The sequence below is a fragment of the Nematostella vectensis genome, chromosome 10, assembly GCF_932526225.1.
Source record: "Nematostella vectensis chromosome 10, jaNemVect1.1, whole genome shotgun sequence".
Classification (NCBI taxonomy): Eukaryota; Metazoa; Cnidaria; class Anthozoa; order Actiniaria; family Edwardsiidae; genus Nematostella; species Nematostella vectensis.
In genome coordinates, this window is record NC_064043.1 from 7,965,297 (window position 1) to 7,987,039 (window position 21,743).

The 21,743-nt window shown below is 38.1% G+C and overlaps 1 protein-coding gene across 1 annotated transcript; it reads right to left on the reverse strand.

Moving 5' to 3' along the window:
* Positions 1 to 804: 804 nt before the first annotated feature.
* On the reverse strand, positions 805 to 21,705 carry LOC5521890 (structural maintenance of chromosomes protein 1A-like). Its single transcript, XM_032367269.2, has 39 exons — positions 21,586 to 21,705; positions 20,906 to 21,022; positions 20,349 to 20,425; positions 20,014 to 20,117; positions 18,147 to 18,267; positions 17,474 to 17,541; positions 17,311 to 17,401; positions 16,927 to 17,004; positions 16,563 to 16,775; positions 15,913 to 15,998; positions 15,630 to 15,678; positions 15,167 to 15,277; positions 14,696 to 14,767; positions 14,507 to 14,604; positions 13,986 to 14,030; positions 13,480 to 13,734; positions 13,042 to 13,144; positions 12,451 to 12,582; positions 12,098 to 12,249; positions 11,142 to 11,337; positions 10,719 to 10,787; positions 10,314 to 10,403; positions 10,203 to 10,246; positions 9,753 to 9,874; positions 8,663 to 8,748; positions 8,182 to 8,259; positions 7,747 to 7,830; positions 6,898 to 6,954; positions 6,498 to 6,623; positions 5,882 to 5,956; positions 5,140 to 5,252; positions 4,310 to 4,417; positions 3,962 to 4,022; positions 3,393 to 3,446; positions 3,127 to 3,176; positions 2,445 to 2,519; positions 1,604 to 1,673; positions 1,364 to 1,474; positions 805 to 1,028 (listed from the first exon to the last, which is right to left on the reverse strand). Exons 2-39 carry the CDS (start codon positions 21,012 to 21,014, stop codon positions 966 to 968), a joined length of 3,696 nt encoding a protein of 1,231 aa, XP_032223160.2. The 5' UTR covers positions 21,015 to 21,022; positions 21,586 to 21,705; the 3' UTR covers positions 805 to 965.
* Between the last annotated feature and the right edge of the window lie 38 nt (positions 21,706 to 21,743).

A 21,743-nucleotide genomic window follows, 5' to 3' on the forward strand; every position in this document is an offset into this window, starting at 1 on the left:
TTTTCACAGAGGGGATTAGACTTGTAGGGTAGTGCTTGAAAAATGTGCTTATGGTGATGTGGTGGAGTAACGCCAGATAATTGCTGTTCAGTTCGATGTTATTTTTGAACGCATAAGAGGAATAATAAGACAACGTTACCGCGTGTGTGAATATCGGCAAGATGGAACGGGCCACGGCCCCCTATTTTTCGATATTTAGGAAACCCACGGAAAAATAATAAATCCGGTCCCCCCTTTCTGTTAACTCTTGATTCGGCCCCCTTTTTGGAGCTCTTGGATCCGCCCGTTTCTCCGTCCCTGCATTGCTTGGCAAACTACTGGTGCTGTTTGTACACAAGTCCCGTGCAAACATCCTAATTCATAAATGTCTGCTCTATAGGTACCTAAACACGTGCAAACAGGTCCTAATTCATAAATGCCTGCGCTATATGTACACAAGTCCACGCAAACATCCTAATTCATAAATGCCTGCGCTATTTGTACACAAGTCCCGTGGAAACATTATAATTCATAAATGCTTGCACTATTTGTCCACCATGCTGGTATAGGCTGTAAAGCATTTAAACAACTTTTCCTATGACGATATTAGCGGCGCCATCAATGCTGATGTTTGCTCGGGGCTTCTGAAGGTGCTACGTTGTAGTTTGCAACATTTTTTTGTCTTGTAATTAACTGAACGAGATAATGGCAGCAATGACAAAAGGACTAGGCAGGGTTGCGTTGCTCTTCGATATCATAAATGCGACATAAAAAGAGGGTAAGGAGGGCTTGAAGATGCATAGACATAGGACTGGATGAGCCAAAACAGTTTAACTCATTTTATTCATACAAGCCAATCACCGCGAATGCGCAGCTAAAATACAGCGAAAAAAGACCAAACAACTTCATGGACACGCACAAAAAATACGATGTAGTTTGAGACTTCTCGGAGTGTAATCGGAGGTTGCCTCGGACGTACTCGGAGCCTACTCGGCGAACTTGGTCAGGTCAAGAGTGAAGACTTGGCTGACAGTACACTCGTGCTCAGGCTGAAATCAAATCGGACACGTCACGCAAAGCAGTCACGCAAGACATCCAGCCACAAAACACCTGAAACTTTTCCTTGATGACATTTGACATCTCATGGGGAGCTAACAATTATTCCATTTTTTTCCGAGTTGGCCCTTATCCAACACACCCACCAAATTTTTCTCGTTTTTTTTTGTATCTATATATATATATATATATATATATATATATATATATATATATATATATATATATATATATATATATATATATATATATATATATTTTACAAGATCCCTTAGCGGGTGTCAGTACAGCGGGGTTCAACTGTAAGTTAGTTGATTGCGTTCCCTACCTCAGCTGTTATACCAATGAGCGCTTCTGCCCTCGTGTAGAACTCTTCTTTTAGGGAAATTACGATACACTGGAAATACTCCTTGGTTTGGTTAATGATGTGGCGCGCGACCTAGGGCACAAGACAGCAACATAGTGAGCACAGGAAATATAGGGAAGTGCGGTGAAATGAGGGACGAAGGGGGAGAGGCAAGGGATGGGAAGGAAGAGGAAAACATGGTAACATTAAATATAAAAATACCTTGTTGATGTTAGTATTGTCCAGTGCAGCATCAATTTCATCAAGAACAAAGAAAGGCGCTGGCTGGTAACTGGGAGAAATGAACAGACAGGTGAATGGATGAATGTCTAAGCCCTGGACCTTTCACCTTAGATTCAAGTGATTCCTGGAATTGCCACCCTTCATGTCGGTTATTTGTCACACTTCATGCAAGTAATTCCTTGATTTGTCACTGCACACGCCAGTAATTCCTGGTCTTGTCACCCTACATGCCAGTAATTCCTGGACTTGTCATTCTACATGCCAGTAATTCTTGGACTTGTTACCCTACATGCCAGTAATTCCTGGACTTGTCACCCTGCACGCCAGTAATTCCTGGACTTGTCACCCTGCATGCCAGTAATTCCTGGACTTGTCACCCTTCACGCCAGTAATTCCTGGACTTTTCACCCTACATGTAAGTAATTCCTGGACTTGTCACCCTACATGCCAGTAATTCCTGGACTTGTCACCCTTCATGCCAGTAATTCCTGGACTTGTCACCCTACATGCCAGTAATTCCTGGACTTGTCACCCTACATGTCAGTATTTCCTGGACTTGTCACCCTACATGCCAGTCATTCCTGGACTTGTCACCCTACATGCTAGTATTTCCTGGACTTGTCACCCTACATGCCAGTATTTCCTAGACTTGTCACCCTTCATGTCAGTATTTTCTGGACTTGTCACCCTACATTTCAGCATTTCCTGGACTTGTCACCCTACATGCCAGTAATTCCTGGACTTGTCACCCTACATACGAGTTATTCCTAGAATTGTCACCCTACATACCAGACATTCCAGTTCATATCTCTCTACGTACCTGTGGATACTGAAGAGCAAGGCCAAGGCCGCAACTGTCTTCTCACCACCAGACAGGTTGTCCATGGGGCGGAACCTACCATCACATATTTAAACGCTTATACATGGGGACAAACAACACCTACTCAAACGCTCATAGTGACATACACCTATTTCAAAAAAGGTTGCACTCTGATAATCTTTGTGTCATAACAGGCAGTGCTTCGTGGGTATCAAATAAATAATAAAATAAGCGTCAATAGCATTCTTGTTTATGTACCTCTAAACGTTCACATGGCGTTCAGAGACCAGGGTTACGATACATTGAATCGCGGGTGCAACCTTAATTGAAATAGGTGTATAACCCATTTCGTGGAAAAAATCACATTTCTAAACGCTTAGGCAAAGTTGGGCTGCCAGTTTCATGGATAATTTAAAAAAAATTAAATCTAAAACATTGTAAATTTAAAGTTAAAACATATTTTAAGTTGTTAAATGTAATATTTAAAGTTAAAACATGTATATGATACGTTAGCATTTACTGCTGTTTGTTTTAATTGAAGAGCAACTTGAAAGTCCGAAGGCAGTCAGAAAAGTATTATACACAGCGTATTCCCTACTGAATAGTATCTGTGTCGTAAAATTCTCGCATTTCTATTGTAATTTTTTTGGTGAACTGTAATAAATAAATGTATTATACAAACCTTTTGCCGGGCGCCACACAATTGTAGTTAATACCTCCAAGATAAGGCTCCTAAAAAAGACCGTTAGCTCATCAATAAACGGCCGATCAGGTGAATAATCACATGACTTTTAGGGTTAGATATTAGCGCTCGCGTAACTACCGATTTATGGGGGTACGCGAGTAAAGAAACATTAGGTTAGAGATCACCACCCAAATAACACGCGATTAAAAAAAGTAATACACCAAAGTCACATGATTATAGCTACGTATCCATGCCTATCATACCTCAGCATCCTCGGGTCCCAGAAAGGCCTGGGCGCTAGGGTTGTTTGCCAGCTCCTAAGAGGACAGGAAATTATGATATTGAGATACCAAGACAAAATTTGGAGAAGACAGAAAGGAATACGAGGGGGAGGACACTTGCCGATTTCATGAGACCCTGGACAAAACGCGGAAAAAGTTATAGGGAGGAGAGGAGGGAGAGACTTGCCGACTTCGTGAGTGGAGGGGGTAGAATACAGAGAGAAATGCGAAGTGCAGGTAGACCCCAAAAAAATACAAGAGACTTGCCAAATTTATTAAACACTAAGCGGAAAGCGAGGTGGGAGGCAAAAAGGAATGCGAAGGGGAGAAACAAACAAAAACTTCAAGAGGGAGAGACTTGCCGACTTCATAAGACCCTGAGTGGAAAGCAAAAAGACAGAGAGGGATAGGAAGGGGATTAGGGCACCAAAACACAATGCCAAGAGACCGGCCGACTTCATAAAAACCTAAGCGGAGAGCGAAGAGGAAGACACAGGAGAATAAGTGGGAATAGGAATAGGAAGATATTTGACGTAAATATTTATTCCTACCTTGTAAATATCATCGATTTTGGTCGACACATGTTCAAAGGCACTCATGAAGCGATCGTACCTATAGAGTAATCCAAACAACCGGATGCTACAGGAAGTGTTTTGGCATGTAGCTAAGGTTATGCCCACAGACCACCAAAAGCAGTATTTCTTTTTACAAAAAAGTATACATCTATATCTACTGCAGCATTAGTGTTTAAACTTTAAGGTTTCCCACTGGAAGAATCTATACAAATATTTCATTTGTGCTTGCAGGAAATGACATCGAAGTTAAAGAAATCAGTAAAACTTCCTTTCACTGGCCATTACTCAAACAAACCACACATATTGAGTAAAGTAACAGTATACCTTTCCTTCTTGACAGTTTCAAACTCGATCTTAGCCTTCCGTGCGCGTGACCTTGCTTGCTCGAACTCGTTGTTTGTCTCCTGGAAACGGCTACTAGCGCCCTCCAGCCTGGTGGAATTCAAACATAAATACACCTCAAAAGGCAAGACGACTCTTGGCTTGTTGTTGATTGTATATACCGTGCATATTTCTGCCTTTTCTCTGGCCAGGCGCCCGTTTCTCGAAACACCTGAGAATTCTCGGGCTCGAAAACTTTATTTTGCATTTTTGTCCAAGATTTCGCATGTTTTCCTTTTTTGAGAACCGCTTTCATGTTTAGAACAGTTTGAACTTCCTCTTGGTTCATATTCCAAATGATTAAGCTCAATAGGGCTATTTTCGAAGTTTTGCTGAAGCCAGAAAAATACCCGAAAACTCTCGGGTGACTGCGAGGTCCCGAGAACTTTCTTAATATTTAATGTGAATTTCGGGCCCGAGAAGTTCGGGAAAGATCAAAATCTAAAAATCTATAAAGAGAATCATCCTTCACCTGAATCTTTGTGGTAAAATACGATGTTTGAAGATATTTCAACACATTTAGATACCATAAATTTTATAGAAATTAGACAGCTTTTCAAATTTAAGGAATAAATTGTTTCGGGCCCGAGAATTCTCGGGTGTTTTGAGAAACGAGCCCCAGGTGTCAATCTGTTCATTGGTCTGCACCATAGATATGAAGCACATAAATCTGCCCGTTTGTTTTTCCTCATCAACAAGCCCCAATTCCTACCATACCCCTCACACGAACATCCATTACTGTAGCTAGCAGGCTTCGTTATGTAAACTCTCACTTTTCAAGGGCCTTCATGTTCGGAGCCTGGATTCTTTGTAGGGTTGACTGCAGCTTGGAGACCTTGTTGGACAGCTCGTTAGCCATGTTTCGTACCTCTTCCGGGTCATCGTGCTGATACACACCAGGAAAACAGAGTGTTATACCAAGCAGTAGTAACACTGCACTAAAACAGTGTGTTATGCGGTGATATACACCACCAAGCAGTAGTATTTTGCACTAAAACAGTGTGTTATGCGGTGATATACACCACCAAGCAGTAGTATTTTGCACTAAAACAGTGTGTTGTCAGGTGATATACCCCACCAGCCAGTAGTATTTTGCACTAAAACAGTGTGTTATGCGGTGATATACACCACCAAGCAGTAGTATTTTGCACTAAAACAGTGTGTTAAGCGGTGATATATTCCACCAGGTAGTAGTATTTTGCACTAAAACAGTGTGTTATGCGGTGATATACACCACCAAGGGGTAGTATTTTGCACTAAAACAGTGTGTTATGCGGTAAAACACCACCAAGCAGTGGTATTTTGCACTACAACAGTGTGTGATACGGCGATACACGCCCTTCTGGCTTTATTCACCACACCGTGTTTTCCTGTTTCGATATACTTCATGTGATGAATGTATTATGAATTGATATACATCACGCTACGGTGTTATGCGGCAATAAAAACTGTGCAAATAGTCTGTTATGTGCTGAGACAGATATAAACGTATGTACAGTACTGTACATCCTGTACCTCCTTGAGACGTCGACTGAGAGAAGAGTAGTCGATGATGATGTTAGCCTCTCGCTCATACGTTATTTTGGCTCCCTGTAAACAACAAGAAAAACGTTTTTGTCAGTCCCTTGGTAAAACATTAATTGAGATTGTCCTTGTCTATATCTTATATAGAAGATATAGAAGAATATGTGTGAGAGAGTATGTTTGCATGCATGTTGCATCTAAGGGTGCAAGTGAGTTGCCGCCAATTTTCCAATTCTCCATTTTTTCGTAAATTGTCCATTTTTGTTCAACGGCTAGTTGATTTACAAGCGAGACAAGGACATGCCCGAGTATGTGTACATGTGAGCTGCATCTATAGATACTGTACATGCACATAAAGTAGAGCTGTGTTTATATTTACAACAGCCTGAATGCTAAAACAGTCGATTTCCAAAGCAGACAAGAGTAGCTTGAGTATGTGTCTACACGCGTTCTACATCTATACATGCACATGCATGAATGAGTTGCCTTTATTTTTACAAACATTGATTTCCATAGCACACGAAGAGTCGCCTTAGAGTTCGTCTGTATATCTCCGCTGCATCTTTAGGTGCATTTGCTTAAGGTGCATGTGTCATGAGTGCCTAACCTGACTGCTCATACTGTCGATTTCCATAGCAGACGAGGACTCGCTCTCCACATGGCTTGAGGTCGGTTCACCCAGCTCAATATCGTCAACAGTGCCACGCTTGAATGGCAGCTCAATGTCCTCCATCTGGCCAAATAAAAATGTCAGTCCCATGGAAAATCAGGCAGCAGCAGATCCAGGATTTCTCGAGAGGTGGGGGTGGGTGGGGAGACTATCCCGAATGTAGGAAAATTTGTGAATATTAAAGTCACAGTGTGTTATTCGCAGTAACCTACGGCAGGAGACAGATGCGTTTTACTAGTACTGTTGTATATTGCTCTTTTAGTTCGACTTCCACAGCAGATGATTACCACCTGTACATTTTCATCAATGGGTCGATAAAGGAAAAAGTTAATTTTACCTTGCAAGATTTCAGCAAGCTGTGTCGGTCTGCCTTCTTCTGTTCGAGCTGAGTTTCCTGAGATGACCAAAGAATTATCAGAAACAAATCGAACAGTATGGTGTGCCTCAACTCTCCACTTGTAGATGCTTCTTGGATAAGGGGAGTAACGTCATAAACCTAACCTTCATATAATGCTCACCCAGGACTTTAAAAAGTTTTTGTTATTTAGAAGCTTTTGGAGTACTAGCCAAGAAGAGCAAAACTAAGGTAAAGAGAAACCCTCGGTCACAACCTGGGACATTATAAAGTTTTTGTTATTTGGAGAGTTTGCTTTATTTCACCAACTTTGATATTTTCTCACCTTTTTCATGTCAACAATGCTTGGGGTAAGGTGAATTGGCTAGCCACTCATTCACTTTCAAACACGTCTCAAATTCTAACCCTCTCCCTACTTGGCAACTCCATCTTCCTCCCCCTCCCCCTTTGCATCCCTTGGCTCCCAGTTTTATTTCTCCCTTTAGCATTTGACTAGTATCTGGTCTTACCTCCTGATGGTAAACCCTTTACTAGAACATATGCAAGGTTGCTTTACATTTCAAATTGCTCTATGAAATATCCCACCCTTTTTGTTCTATCTTACTGTTTTTGCCATCCTTATTCTTGTCGTTCTATACCATTATGTATGTTCCACCTTTTTCTCCACTTTACACATTCTCCCTACTAACACCCCCCAACCCTTCCCGTCACATACACACACACACACACAGGGCACAAATACCCCTTTTAACTTACACTAAAGAAATGACACATGGCATGGCAGATTTCTTTGCCATTGTGCAGCACTTTTGTCACTAAAGTGTCACTTACCAGCGACGTCATCTGCTTCTGTAGCGCTGACACATCCTTCAGGTGAGCATTCAAAGCTTTTCTGATCTCCTTCATTTCCAGCTCCTACACCACACGTAAACACATAACATTACCTTCCCCATTCATCCCCTTTATTTTCATTTCCTACACAACACCTAAATGCATAACATTACCTCCTGCAGATGTTCAAAGAATTTCTATTAGCAACTGTCAGGTGTTACTTACATTTGAAAATACAAGCGCATTTTTACATTTTTACATCCGAATAATAGTAAATCAACATATGGTTGAATAATGGCATGTTTTGAAACTTATTGAAAACCGAGTAGATTTGATGGAAATCAATGCTTTGTGTGAAAGTCTAAAATGGTGGTGTGGTTTGACATTTTCTAAAGGGCTTGAGACAATAAGATGATGGTAATGATATTCGCATACCTTTTCTTCCAACTCTGACTTCTTGGCACTTCTTTCAAGCCTGAGCTTTTCTAACTCACTCGTCTCAGTATCAATCACCTGTGAAGATGAAAGAGCTCTGTAGAAATACAATCTAGGTATCCTATTTTGTAGAGGATGAAACCATCTTGTCTAGTCTTATCACAGAGGAACCTGTTCACAGTTCTTGGTCGCATTGCTTAGTAAACACCTCTCAGAAGGCAAGACTTGTGAATCATGTGAATTTGAATGAAAATGAATAGCATGTAAGACAGGTCAGGATTAAGAATGATAAAAAATTGTGATTTTCTGTCTATTGAAATTTTATTTGTACCTCTATTATCTAATTGTTTGTATTTATATTTTTACCTATATTAACTAATTATGATTGTACAGAGTGGTAGACTTGACCAGTCATTGAGTTTCTATGAATATTAGCTTGACTGCAAAGTGTTGACTGCAATGGAAACAATCAATAGTATACCTTGAGATGTTCTTTCTCTTCTGCTTTCAATTTCTTTATCTCCTCTTCATCATTCTTGATACTTGTCTCAAGTTTTTTAACTTGAGCTAAACAGAAAAGAGAAAGTAATTCAAAAGAGAAGGGGATAATATGGCTTAGAATCCTAAATATATAGTTAATTCATTAATTTAACATTTACTTATTTAGACAAAGTTGAGAACAGAAAGAGATCCAATAGGAAAAAGAATAATAAAACAGGGAGGTTTCTTTCCTCCTTCCTCACTAAAATCAATATAATCTAGCAAGAATTTACAAGTCAACTTTATTACTGTTTTTCGTATTTTGGGCCTGTGCATTATTTATCATCCTTTATTCCATCTACAAAGGATGAAGATGTACTATATGATGTGAAATGTAAAGATAACAAATTACTTTATTATGTATGTTTATTAGATAGGTGGCATTCTTTAGATGGGGGTTGTTTATTAGATCATTTACGGTAACCAAAAAATTAACACAGCTGCAGAAGCGTTCAACTCCAAATAATAATAAAATTTTGAGCCTTTTTGCAGAAGCGTTCAACTCCAAATAATAATAAAATTTTGAGCCTTTTTGAAAACACCAGATTGTTAAAGAGGAGGGTCACGGTTACTTGCAAGACAGGAAACCTGTGTACTTTTTTTATCAAAACAGCCAATCAGAGACAGCCATTCCATCCAAATTCCTGCCTGATTTGACTTCCAATAGTGATCACTGGACCTCCACTCGCTTGGTAAACCTCACGAACTACTCCAGATTTCATCTCACTGATGTTTTAATCCGAAAACGATTATCGTTGAAAATAAAATGCTAGCTAATACGAAAAAACATAGTTCGTAACAGAAACTCAAAAGTAAAATAGAGAGAATTTTAAAGATTTATCAACGGCACTTTTCCCCTTCTCAGAGATCGACCCCGGCTATCCGATTCAAAAGGCTAGGGAAGCATGATGCTCCTCCTTTAACCCAAGAGTACCCTAGGCCTCCTTGCCTTCTAGGGCTCGCCTCATGTGACATATTAAACCTGGGCTATTGATATCATAAAGGGAGCTATATGGGTCATGTAATATTACACTTTGTGTCTCGGCTTCGCTCGTAGTCAAGCTGGTTCTGCAGGCGAGATTCCTGTTTGGTGAACTCCAGGCGTTTCTTAGAGCGCTCCTGCTGGGCCTTTAGCTGCTTCTCCTCATATTGCCTGCACAGAAAATTTAATATTGATTTTTTTTTTACATTGTGCACAGAGGGTTTAATACTTATTTTTCACATTGTGCTTTCTTTGTACTTGCTCATGCACAATAATAAAGTTTGATTAATTCTTTTAATCATTCATAAACAGCATATATAAATATTCAGATTGACAATTTTCTCACATCAATACTGACCATACTCACAATCAACAACTCTCCAACACCACAGGTACATAAACACAACAGTATAGATACTTTAAAGACAGTAATATTTTTGTTACACATTTTTTTTTTCAAAAAATGTGTAAACAAAAGAATCGGATGTCTTTAGCTTACCTTATCGTGTCCACACCAATTGTCTGACAGAATTCTTGGAACACCTAGAGAAACCCAAGCTTATAAGTACACTATCGTAGCAGTGATTTAAAGAAAGGGTACAGTACGAACCTTGTCCTCCACCTGGTTCATTTCGGCCTCTGTTTTCTTGATGATCTGTTCTCTCTCTCCCATTGACGCTAGAATGCGCGCTCTGTCAGGCTATTGGGAAAGCATAGGGTTAGTATACTAACATAGACAAGTTGCAAGGAAAGAGTCAGAACAAAGAATCTATAGACAAGCATAGAGTCAATTCACTAACACAGACAAGCTTAAATAGTTTCCAGCTGCTACTTTTGTATGGAATTGTGCCAGTGAAAGATGCTTTTCTGTTAGCATAGTAAACAATGTTGAGGACACACAAACATTTCCGAACTAGAAAAGCATAAACAAGCAAATGTGAGGAAACATCATTGTCTCAACATTGTGATGTAAATGAGTGAAGGCCTATGTACTTTTCATGTCAAAAATTATCACCTCCAGTCCTTTCAGCTTCCCATCAATAATCTTCAACTCACGCGAAATCTCTGCCAGTGTTTGGTTCTCCTGTAGAGATATAACAACTTTGCTTAGGAAGGAAGTTTTTAGATAAACATTGATAACTAAAATAGCTTTATGCAAACATCACCAAAGCATAATTTATTCTTTCCCTTTGAGTCGGAGGTCACATAATGCCTCCTGTTGGGAAGGCTCACATTGTATCAATTTACTCAATTTGACTTTATTCATCAGAATCAAGATCTCAAATTTTACAATAGCTAGCAAGAGCTTAGTTGTGGTTATACAGAAAAGTATTTATTATGTAATATAAGATTGCTTAAGGTGATCTGAACGAATAAGAAGTATTGTGAGCTTATATTCAAATGAGTCAAAAACTGGTAATTGATAAAAGGTGCTTACAATAGCATCTCTATCCTTGCGGCAATATCTAAGGCGAGTCTCTAGGCCATCAATTTGGGACTGCAGGTTTTGTAGTTCAGGCTCTTTTCTTCTGTGAGCAGCAAGCTCCTTTAACTCAGTCAGGTACTTGTCTCTCTTTCTCTTCAGCCCATCGACCTGCTTCTCATCCCAGCGAAGGGCCTTGGTCTTGAGATCACTTCAAGTAAATCAGTAAAGGGGAAGATGATAAAGAAGATGAAGACAATTATAAAGTAAATGATAGAGATGATAAATGATGAAGACGATAGAGTTGGTGATGAAGGAGAAGATGATAACGATGATGTTAATAATGATGACAAAGGTTATTATGATGCTAAACAAGGACCCGCACCATAAAAGGACTTAGCTCCGCCTCGTTTCGGCCGAATAAATTCAAACTTCAAGATGACAACATACCATAACATTGCGTCGGTAGTATCACTTTTTATTTCTGTTATAGTTAATAACTTGAACTAATTTGTATGCACATTCCTGCTCATTTGGTGGGTTATTCATTGTTAGTAGCCAAGAGAAAAAAAAACGAGCAAACAAAAAGAAAAGCACTTCAAAATTTGAGACACGCTTGACTGAACTCCAGAGCTCCGCACCGCGTAGCAGTTTACTGACAACTGAGCCTTTCGTGGACCTGGTCCAGGCCCTTTTATAGTGAGGGTCCTTGTTTAAAGATGAAATTGATGACAATGACAATTATGGTGAAAAATGAATAAAAATAAAAATAATCACAATCATGATGAAGATAATAATTTGATGAAAAAATAAGAGAGAAGTAAATTGAAAATAATTGAACTGATGGTAACCATAAATAGATAAGGAGATGAAAAAGCTGAAGATACATTAAATAATTATAAAGACAATGGGTAAAGAGAAATAATACAATTGGATTTTACATTTACGGCACAACAGGTGTGACATTTTACCTTACACCTCCTGAGATGACACCAGATTTCTGGAAAAGGGTACCATCCAGGGATACTGTCTTCTTCCTCTCTGAGCCACCAAACGCAATCTTCCTGGCCTCCTCCATGGTGTCACAGACCAGTGCATTACCACAAGCATACTGCAGCGCTTTCTGAATGAGAAGGCCAATAATTTAAGTGTTTTTATTTTTAAAATTTAATTTGTTCATCAATTGCCATGATTCTTGCCCAGCTCTGCAAGTGATCATTTCTCGATAACTTGCTTTTAATTTTTTATGCTGAAATGAATTTTACATTTTGTGTTTTTCTGCAGTTTCTACAGTATCAGCAACTATGTTTAGCATTTTACTCACCTTAACAACAGCAGGGCTGTACCGGATCACATCTATTAGCAACTTGGTGTTGCCTCCAATTTGGCGCAACTGCTCATTCACTGGCTTGACTTTGATGGCGTCCAAAGGAAGGAATGTCTCACGATCTGCTCTCTAAACAAACAGAAGGCAAAAAAAGAATTTCGATTTGACCTCTATAGAACCCCAAGGTGTGGCATCATGATTTTGGTAAGTTAAATGTAATCTATTGAAACGGGTAGATGTAGTGTATTAGCACACTTTACTTAAGTATCATATAACAGAGATGACGTTATTGATGATTATTTGTAATACTATATAAGGTCATGGTGATGCCATAAGTTGTAAATACTGTGATTAAAGATCAGTCTATATTCGCAAACCAAAGCGTGCGGTTGTGTTAACTGACTCCAATGAATATATAACGAAAGACACTAAAGTAGACAGATGGCAGGTTAGTTGGTTTGCAGCAGAAATATAGACAGATGTTTAAATGTGTGTTTTTTTTTTTAAAGAAACCACTGAATTTTTGGCCTTGTTCTTGATGTCTGAGGAGGTTATGAAGCAAGGCAAATTAAAGGGAAGATTCCTTGCCTGCTCTTTGAGGTACTGGATGCAGTCTTTTGCTGTCTTCTCACTATCAACAATCACTGCATCCATGTTCATGCCAAGAACTTTGGTTACTGCCAAATTATACCTAGACAAAAAAGACATAACTGCTAAGACTTTAACATCGTCCATAATTGCACCCCCATCAATATCATCATTGCGAATCCACAACTACTAATTACACTTTATGAAAAAAAAATCATGAACTCCAGCTTTTACTTATCATAAACATAATAATAGTAACTCAAGAAATTAATCTTGCAATTAATTTACACATTTAGCTGTAGATTGTAGATTGCAAGTATCTTATTAAAAGACCTTCCATTGACTTTTTAACTGAGAAAAACAATGGGTTCTTTTCCTTAAGAAATTACAGGCAATTATTGCTTATAGAAGGGAAACCATTTGTACAGACAAACGTACTTCTTGTGAGTTGGTTCACACAGCTCTATGAGTCTCCCATGGACTCCAGGAAACAGCCTTTTCATGCTGTCCAGGACTTCCTTCTTCTTCTGGTGTCTGGCGCTCTCGTGCTTGTTGGACTTGGCCTCGTTTAGTTCTAGCTGAACACTTTCCAGCTTGCCAGAAATATCATGGTGGCGGGTGTTAGCATCACTAACTTCACTGGACAGACTCTCGCTCTCAGCTTTAAGCTTTTCCACATGTTCCACATTGGTGCTGTGGAAGAAGGGAGGTACTGTTTAGATTGCTCAAGCTAATGGGAGCTGGACAAAAACATACATGTCAATTTACATCAACTGCTCTTACATTATGATTGTATTCACTTAATTGTCAAAAAGGAAGATGCATTAACTAATTAAAAAATCATGCCAGTATAAGTTTCACACATTGTTCCATTTTAGATGACCTTACAGTATTTTCAAGATACAGTATATATAGACTACAGTCAAACTGTTTACTTAACTTACGTTAAATACTCCTCCAGCTTGTCAATTCTCTCCCTCAACTGAACACTGCAAAAAGCAAGTGGACAGAGGTCAAGCTAGGTGATTACCATAAAATGGTGGCATTTATTTGGTGGATTGAATTGGGCATGGTTCAGATCAAATGCATCATCGACATAAGTAAATAATAGGCATACTTAAAACAGAAGCAGGTGAATTCTGTAAAAAAACTTGACATTACAATTTCAATCTATACATTACAGTACGTACAACCAGTAGAAGCTTGAACAGCACAAATATTAATAGCATGCTTATTTTGCTAATTGCACCAAATAGAAACATGAACATGTTTTGTCAAATCTTTATGTCTAAATTCTCAGGTGATTCAACAAAATACATTGCACACACAATAACAAAATAACAATAATTTATTCACATTTTGCTTTGTATAGCACGTTAGAATTAAGGTTGACATATTTACAGCCCAAAATAGTAATAGAAAAAGTTTGTTAGAAGGCAATAAACATTTTTATCTTTTTTTTTACCTTTGCTCCTGTAGTTGTTTTTGCCTGGTCTTCAGGTCAGTCTTGGTCTGTTTAACACCATCCAATAATTCCTGGTCACTCTGTTGCTCCCTGTTAATCTGTGGAACAAGACACGTTACAATCTAGACCATGACTACCAGGAAAACCCATCACAATAAAAATAAACTAATGCTTCTTTGTGTAACACACCCGATCAAGTTGCTGTCTCACAGCTGCTGTCTCTCTCCTTGCTTCTTCCTTCAGTCTGTTGTATTCCTCAAGCTACAAAACAAATGCATATTCAAAGCTTACACTCTAATATACCATAGAAGAGTGGTGCAAGTTATGGCCATTCCTTTTTTAATCATCACATTACTATTACTCTGATAAACACATTAGAAATTTATTCTTTTACTTAGACTTAACTTTATTTTGTTCATTTTATTATGTAAATTTTAAAACAAATCAGTCAAAGCACCACTAAAAGCTCACACATATTATCAAGCAATAAGAAGAATCCATTTCTATTGGCTAATTTAAGTAAGTTACTTCCATGATTGAAGTCATTAGAACTTCTTTGATAACAAAACAAACTTGTGCTATATTTTTGCACTTTTGTAATATTGTAGTGCCATTGGACTCCAAGTCTTTATTGCATTTATTAGTTATTTCATGGTAAACCTGTGAGTCCATCAGCTCTAGGTCCTCTCCCTGGCTTTCGGCGGCTACTTCTTGTTCATACTGTGCAGCAAGTTGTTTTACTTCTTCAAGAGAATTCTTTAGCTCTTCAATCTACAAGAAAAACATTTACTGTAGAACTAAAAAAAAATTATTCTACATTTCAACAAAATTAATAAATTGATTGTGTTATTCAATGTTGCCAACTTTTCAGCTAGTGTTTGAGAAGTGAAGGTAAAAAAGTGTAGGTGAAGGTTAGAGATAAGTTCACCAAAAACCTCTTTTTTTTTTCTGCTGGATAAAAACAATATAATATTTAAATCCCAAGTCCCTAGATGTTTAATTTTCATTGAAGCTTTGCAGAGATACAAACAATTTTGAAATTCTCAACATAGGCATACTGTGTCTTGAGTTGCACTGGAGCACATTCTGATGCAAACTCTATAAAAACAAAACTATCATTTACCTCTGCTTGATGTCTCTTTCGAGCAGCTTTAGCTTTCTCCAATGCTTTCCTAAAAATGAACAATATAACCTCAACTAGATTTATGATCTCACTAGGGTTCTATTCCAGGGCTCTATCTTAACATTTTTTTTCTAACTTCCCAGAGTTTAAATGGAAATGACATGTTAAGGAGAGACATAAAAGCCTTTTTAGGGGTGTTTTCCCAAATTTCTAGTTTACCAAAAAGCATTTGAGGTTACTTGATAATCAAACCCTGCATGAAGTAGTTTGAAGAGGGACATACTTGGAAGTTTCATGGCGCTTCATCACATGGGAGGTCTTCTCTTTGGCTTTGATGAATGCAGGTCTCTTTTTGTTAAGCTCATCCTCCTGATCACAATCAAGATAAATATTTCATTTATATATTATTCAATGTATAATTGATGTTATTATTCAGCTTCATTGATTGACAGTGATTGACCCGTACAGCCCTGCTTGGCCAGCTCAGCAACAACACCATCTTACAACTCTCAAAACACTGTATAATAAGAAAAATTTTTGCCTGGAAAAAGTGTTTTTATAATGATTGGACAGAGACGAGCAGTCCCCGTTGTCATAGCAACTTCTATGATCAGGATTTCTCACAGAGTTATAAACTGCTGTTCTTGCTCCTACTATATGGACGCATCTGCTTTCTCAGCTCCACCCTGTCTTAGATCCTCCCTTCTGAAGTTTAATTTTGTAATATGCCTTTGTCATTATCTTATTGATATTGTTCTTTTTATAAATTATCATAATACAGTGTTTTTCGAAAGTGACCATATAATAATAATAATAATAGATTGAAGGAGGTCTGGAAGGCTGATTTTCATTATGTGGAAGAACAGAAAAATTTGTAATATTGAGATTATAGGGGTTGCACTGTACATAAATCAAAACAGTAATGCATCAAACCTTTTCTCTTATTGTCTTTTCAATGATGCCCATCTCTCTGGTCAACTTGGCATTTTCCTGCTTCTTGCCTTTGAGTTGTTTTTCTACCGCCTGCTTCTTTGAATCAAGTTTCTCAGTCTCTCTGCTCTTTGTCTTCATCTCGGATGTCATGTGACTTATATCTTGCTCATTGTGGTACAGTTTAAACAACTGCAGCTCTTGTAAGCTGTCAACCTAAGGAATTATAGATATTTTTAATGGTTTGAACATTGTCACTGTTTAATGTATCTACAATTCCTGAATTTCAGCAAAACGTTATATGAATGATTTGAATGATGTTATCAATAAACTTTTATTTATGTAGTATTTAAATAAAGTACATTACCAGATCTTGGTTCCATTTGTTGTATTTATCAGCTTCTTCTTTTTCTTGCTTTGCCTCTCGCCTCTCAGCAGCAATGCCCTTAAAATATAAAGAGTCCCTATCTTAGCTCTTTTTTCTTAAATGTATTCACAAACAGAATGTAGCAGTGCAACTGTTGTATCTGTGTCTTGGAGAGTTTATATCTTGTAGTCTTATAACTTGTCAATAATGCAAATAGGGCTGCACTTAAAATTTTAAGTCAGTGGGGAATTTTCCCTGCATCTCAAAAAACTCATTAGAGGACATCTGTGCCATTTCTGCAGACTCTTGAGCAAACAGTGAATCTCACTTAGGAAATGTGTTGGAAAAAAAACAAAGTGCTGAGTGGATTATATATCTAAATACCTTCTTCTTGTGATAATTAAAGCTGGTTTCCTCCTCAGCTTTCTGCATTTCCGCTTTCTTCTTTTCATAAGAATCAGCAAGTTCACCAGACCTAATCCCATAATCATACACATCAGTCACCAATAGTTAAATCATATTGCATTAGAAAACATTTCTCACATACCTGCTAATTTTTTCAAACATGGCTGTCCTCTCTTTAGGTGTCTTCATAGCAATGGATTCAACAGTTCCCTGAGAAAAATGAGGGTGCAATTTCAGTTGGGGATGAATATAAAAATATACTCTGGTTCAATATCAGATAAACAGAGATAAAATGTTGGTGCCCTAGTTAAAACAGGCGCCCGTTTCTCGAAACACCGGAGAATTCTCGGGCCCGAAAACGATTTTTTCCTTAAATTTGAAAAGCTTGCTACAGTTGCTAATTCCTATAAAATTTATGGTATTTAAAAGTGTTGAAATATTGTCAAACATTGTATTTTACCACAAAGATTCATGTAAAGAATGATTCTATTTATAGATTTTGATCTTGCCCGAACTTCTTTGGCCCGAAAAATCCATGTCTTAAATATTAAGGAAGTTTTCGGGACCTCACAGTCACCCGAGACTTTTTGGGTACCTTTCTGGCTTCAGCAAAACTTCGAAAATAGCCCTTTTGAGCGTAATCATTTAGAATATGAACCAAGAAGAAATTCGAACTGTTCTATATCATAAAAGCAGTTCTCAAAAAGGAAAACATACGAAATTTTGGGCAAAAATACAAAATAAAGTTTTCAGGCCCGAGAATTCTCAGGTGTTTCGAGAAACGGGCGCCAGGGCTCACTGGACTAAAAACCCACCTGAAAAACCAAGAAGTTCTTAGCCTTGATAAGTATGCCAAGGCTCTCCAATCTTGAGTTATACTGAGCAGGCGTAACAACCTTGTTATCAATACGATATTCTGTACCACTTCCAACAATCCTGCACAAAGAAACATGTGTTATATGACAAGCAGGCATATAGTAAAAACCTTGTTGTCAATACGAGATTCTGTACCACTTCCAACAATCCTGCACAAAGAAACATGTGTTATATGACAAGCAGGCATATAGTAAAAACCTTTTTGTCAATACGAGATTCTGTACCACTTCCAACAATCCTGCACAAAGAAACATGTGTTATATGAGGAGCAGGCATAAAGTAAAAACCTTTTTGTCAATACGAGATTCTGTACCACTTCCAACAATCCCTCACAGAGAAACATGCATTGTATGAAATACAGTATTAACTACTGTAGATAAATTCCAACAGTAAAAGCATATCAAGCAATTCAAACATCCTGTACCAGGCAGGGCTTCTGGAATTACGCGCTTGTGCGGAAGTGCGTGATTTGGCTTTTTCCGCGTAATCCACAAATTTCCGTGTAATCCCGCGTAATTTGTCTAAATTTTGAAAGACAAAACATTTAATTTCACAGCTGATGTGTTCTTTTAGGGTTCTTACCTCTATCTCTTGTAAAAAAAGAGAGATATTCTTCGTAAGAGTGCCATATTTTGAACTAAATTTAGAAAGCAAATAAAATGACTAGGCGTTCTTTGCTAAACCGCGAAGGCCTAGGACTAATAATAAAATACATTTTTTAATTGGCTGGTGGCTAGGAGCCAATGAAAACTTGCCTAAGATATTTTCACGCAAAAAAAATAACCGTTTCAAGTTATTTAGTGCTTTCCTTCGGTACAAAATGTATTTTGGGCGTAACAGTTGATATTCCGTGTAATATAGCGCATAATTCAGTAAAAAAATCCCATAAAATTTTGATTTTTTAAGAAAAATGTATTGCAAAATCCCGTGTAATTTAGCGCGTAATGATTGATTTTCCGCGTAATTTAGCAAAGAATCCCGCGTAATTTGGAGTTTTTTCCCTCGGAATTCCAGAAGCCCTGACCAGGAAATTTTAAAGTCTGCAGCAATAGTTTTGGTGTCTTTAGAAATGTAAACATGCCAGTGATCATGTGTGGTGCTTCCATTAAATATTTTAATTGGAAGGCTGTTAAAATTGTCTTGAATTCTCCAAAAGGCATTTTTCCTGAGTCACTTCTCATGTCATACTCAACTCTACAGGCATTCCTGTATAACTTTGAAAAATGTTTATTACTGTGGTGCAAAAAGTATCAATACTTTTACATATGTCAAACAAAGCTATACCCTAAAACTATGTTAAATCATGGAAATTATCTAAGTACATGATTTTTGGTGGCGGTGCTCAAACTTAAAAATTACACTGTCACTGTACCTATGCCTAAAGTACCTATGTCTTGAGAGTACATTATAGATGAAAGGCTCAATGTTATTGTATGAGACCTTCGAACCGATTCAAACTCTCAACGAAGCGCCGCATTGTTTGCCGGAGCATGTTACTTGTTGTTACTGAATTTCATGCAGTGAGTGGACTCCACTCACAGTGTTACTGGTTTTTCACGCAGTAAAAGTGTTTGGATCACACTCAGAACCCACTCAAAATCCACGCCAAATCCACGCTGGAAAATGTTAAATTACTTTCAGTCTGTACTGTAATGAAAGTATACTGAGCAGGAGTAACTACTTTGTTATTAATATGATATTTTTTACAATTTCCAACAATTCTGCACAAAGAAAGATATATCATATGGATGCATATGCATATACAGTGTAAGTACACCCATTGCTTTGCTTAGCAGGCTGTCTTACTTGCGAGTAAATCTAATCTCAGTGCCATCCTCTTCTGCATATACAGCTGTGACTTTGGCACTGCTCGCCACAGGCTTCCCAACAGGTGCACCATGAATGAGATCCTTTAAATAGGAACACAAGAATAGCTCTGAGTACAGCAACAAACGTGAGAAATATTCTAGGCAATCTAAGAGATACTATCGAAGTACATTATTTACATTTTTTTCATTTTCAAATAGTCTAACAGAGGCCCTAAAATTAGAGTTTGAAAAAAGCATCATGATTTATGTGCATCATGCTGTATATGCTTCTGAAGGGTACCGCATGCAAGGGGTAGGATGCATAAAACTCACTTTTACAGTCTTGACTCTGAGACTTGAAGTTCTCTCACCAAATACAAAACTAATGGCATCCATAAGGTTTGATTTACCTGAAACATGAACGTTCAGTACATGGTGTTGTTGAACAAAACAAAAGTACCAACGACTATCTTTTGAGTTGTAAATGGGTGGAGGGAAGGGGAGGGTGAACCCCAAGTCATCCTTGTAATTACCAGGGCAGTACTTTCTTTCATGTGCCCTTTCTAAGACCCTTAAATTTGATTTCTTAATATTAATAGCTTGCTAGCATGAAACCTCTTGTTGCAACCTTTCTCCTCTATTAGCTTTGACATGGTGCAGTGATCAAAATGGCACTACTATAGCACTACTGTATCAGGCCTGTAGCCAGTATTATGAGTGGGGGGTTCGTTTACCCATTTAGCGGACCATTAAGCTTGTCCAAGCTCACAGTAGTACTCAATTTTCCTTCATCAGAGCATACCTTCTAGTCGAGTGAGTTGGTTCTTTGAAACCCCCCCATGGCTACGGGCCTGTATGTATAGCACAACATATTACTGCATGGCACCTACCACAGCCATTTGGTCCAATGATAGCTGTAAACCGGTAAAATGGTCCAATGGTGTGATTGCCTTTGTATGACTTGAAGTTTTCAAGCTCCAGACGCTCAAGAAATCCCATATCTACGGCTAAAACGGTTAAAATACACAGAAATAAGCGTTATATCGGCAGCGCCATAGATTCTACAAGCACTAAAGCGAAACCCACATTTCATTTCAAGGAATGTCATTTGTTTCTACTGAAGTCAAATATAGCATTCTCTAGAAAATACATAGCTGTCAACTCTCCCGCATTAGGTGGGAGTCTCAAGATTTTTAACCTTTTCTCAAGCCTATTTTTCTTGAAAATATCCATACATTTACTGTATTCTCCCGCATTAGCTATCTTAGTACTTCTGATACATTCACTGTATTTTCTCAAGATTTTTCCTGAAGCGAGGTTGATAGCTATGACAATACTTTCTAATTAACAAAGAATGTTTACAGCTTGACTTTCAAAACGTTAATAAAAAGCTTTTTTTCTCAGCAGGCAGAAATGGTGAACTTCTTTTCATAAGTTCTCAAACTCAGATATGAGAATAATCATGCGACTTCTGACATGCAGTTGAAAGTTAACCCCAGGACTACGTCGCTTTATCCCCTTTGTTTTAATATTAGAAGAGCCTTACGTTATTTTGAGAAGTTTTACGTACCTTTAGCCCTACTTTGAAGGAGATATTAGAGCAAAAACAAGCTGTTAATTCAAGCTATAATGCCCTCAACAACACAACTCCACTTCGAATGTTTTGGCGGGAAAATACCGAAAAGGCCTGGGCCTAGTTGCGCGCGCATCTATCGGTGAACAAAACCA

Excerpts from the sequence above, each read along its gene's own strand:
- LOC5521890 (XM_032367269.2), bottom strand. The coding sequence starts at position 21,014 with ATGGGATTTCTTGAGCGTCTGGAGCTTGAAAACTTCAAGTCATACAAA. Across the intron at positions 14,605-14,695 it reads TGAGACAGCAACTTGATCGG|ATTAACAGGGAGCAACAGAG; the intron begins GTGTGTTACACA and ends CTTGTTCCACAG. Across the intron at positions 10,788-11,141 it reads GCAAGGATAGAGATGCTATT|GAGAACCAAACACTGGCAGA; the intron begins GTAAGCACCTTT and ends ATATCTCTACAG.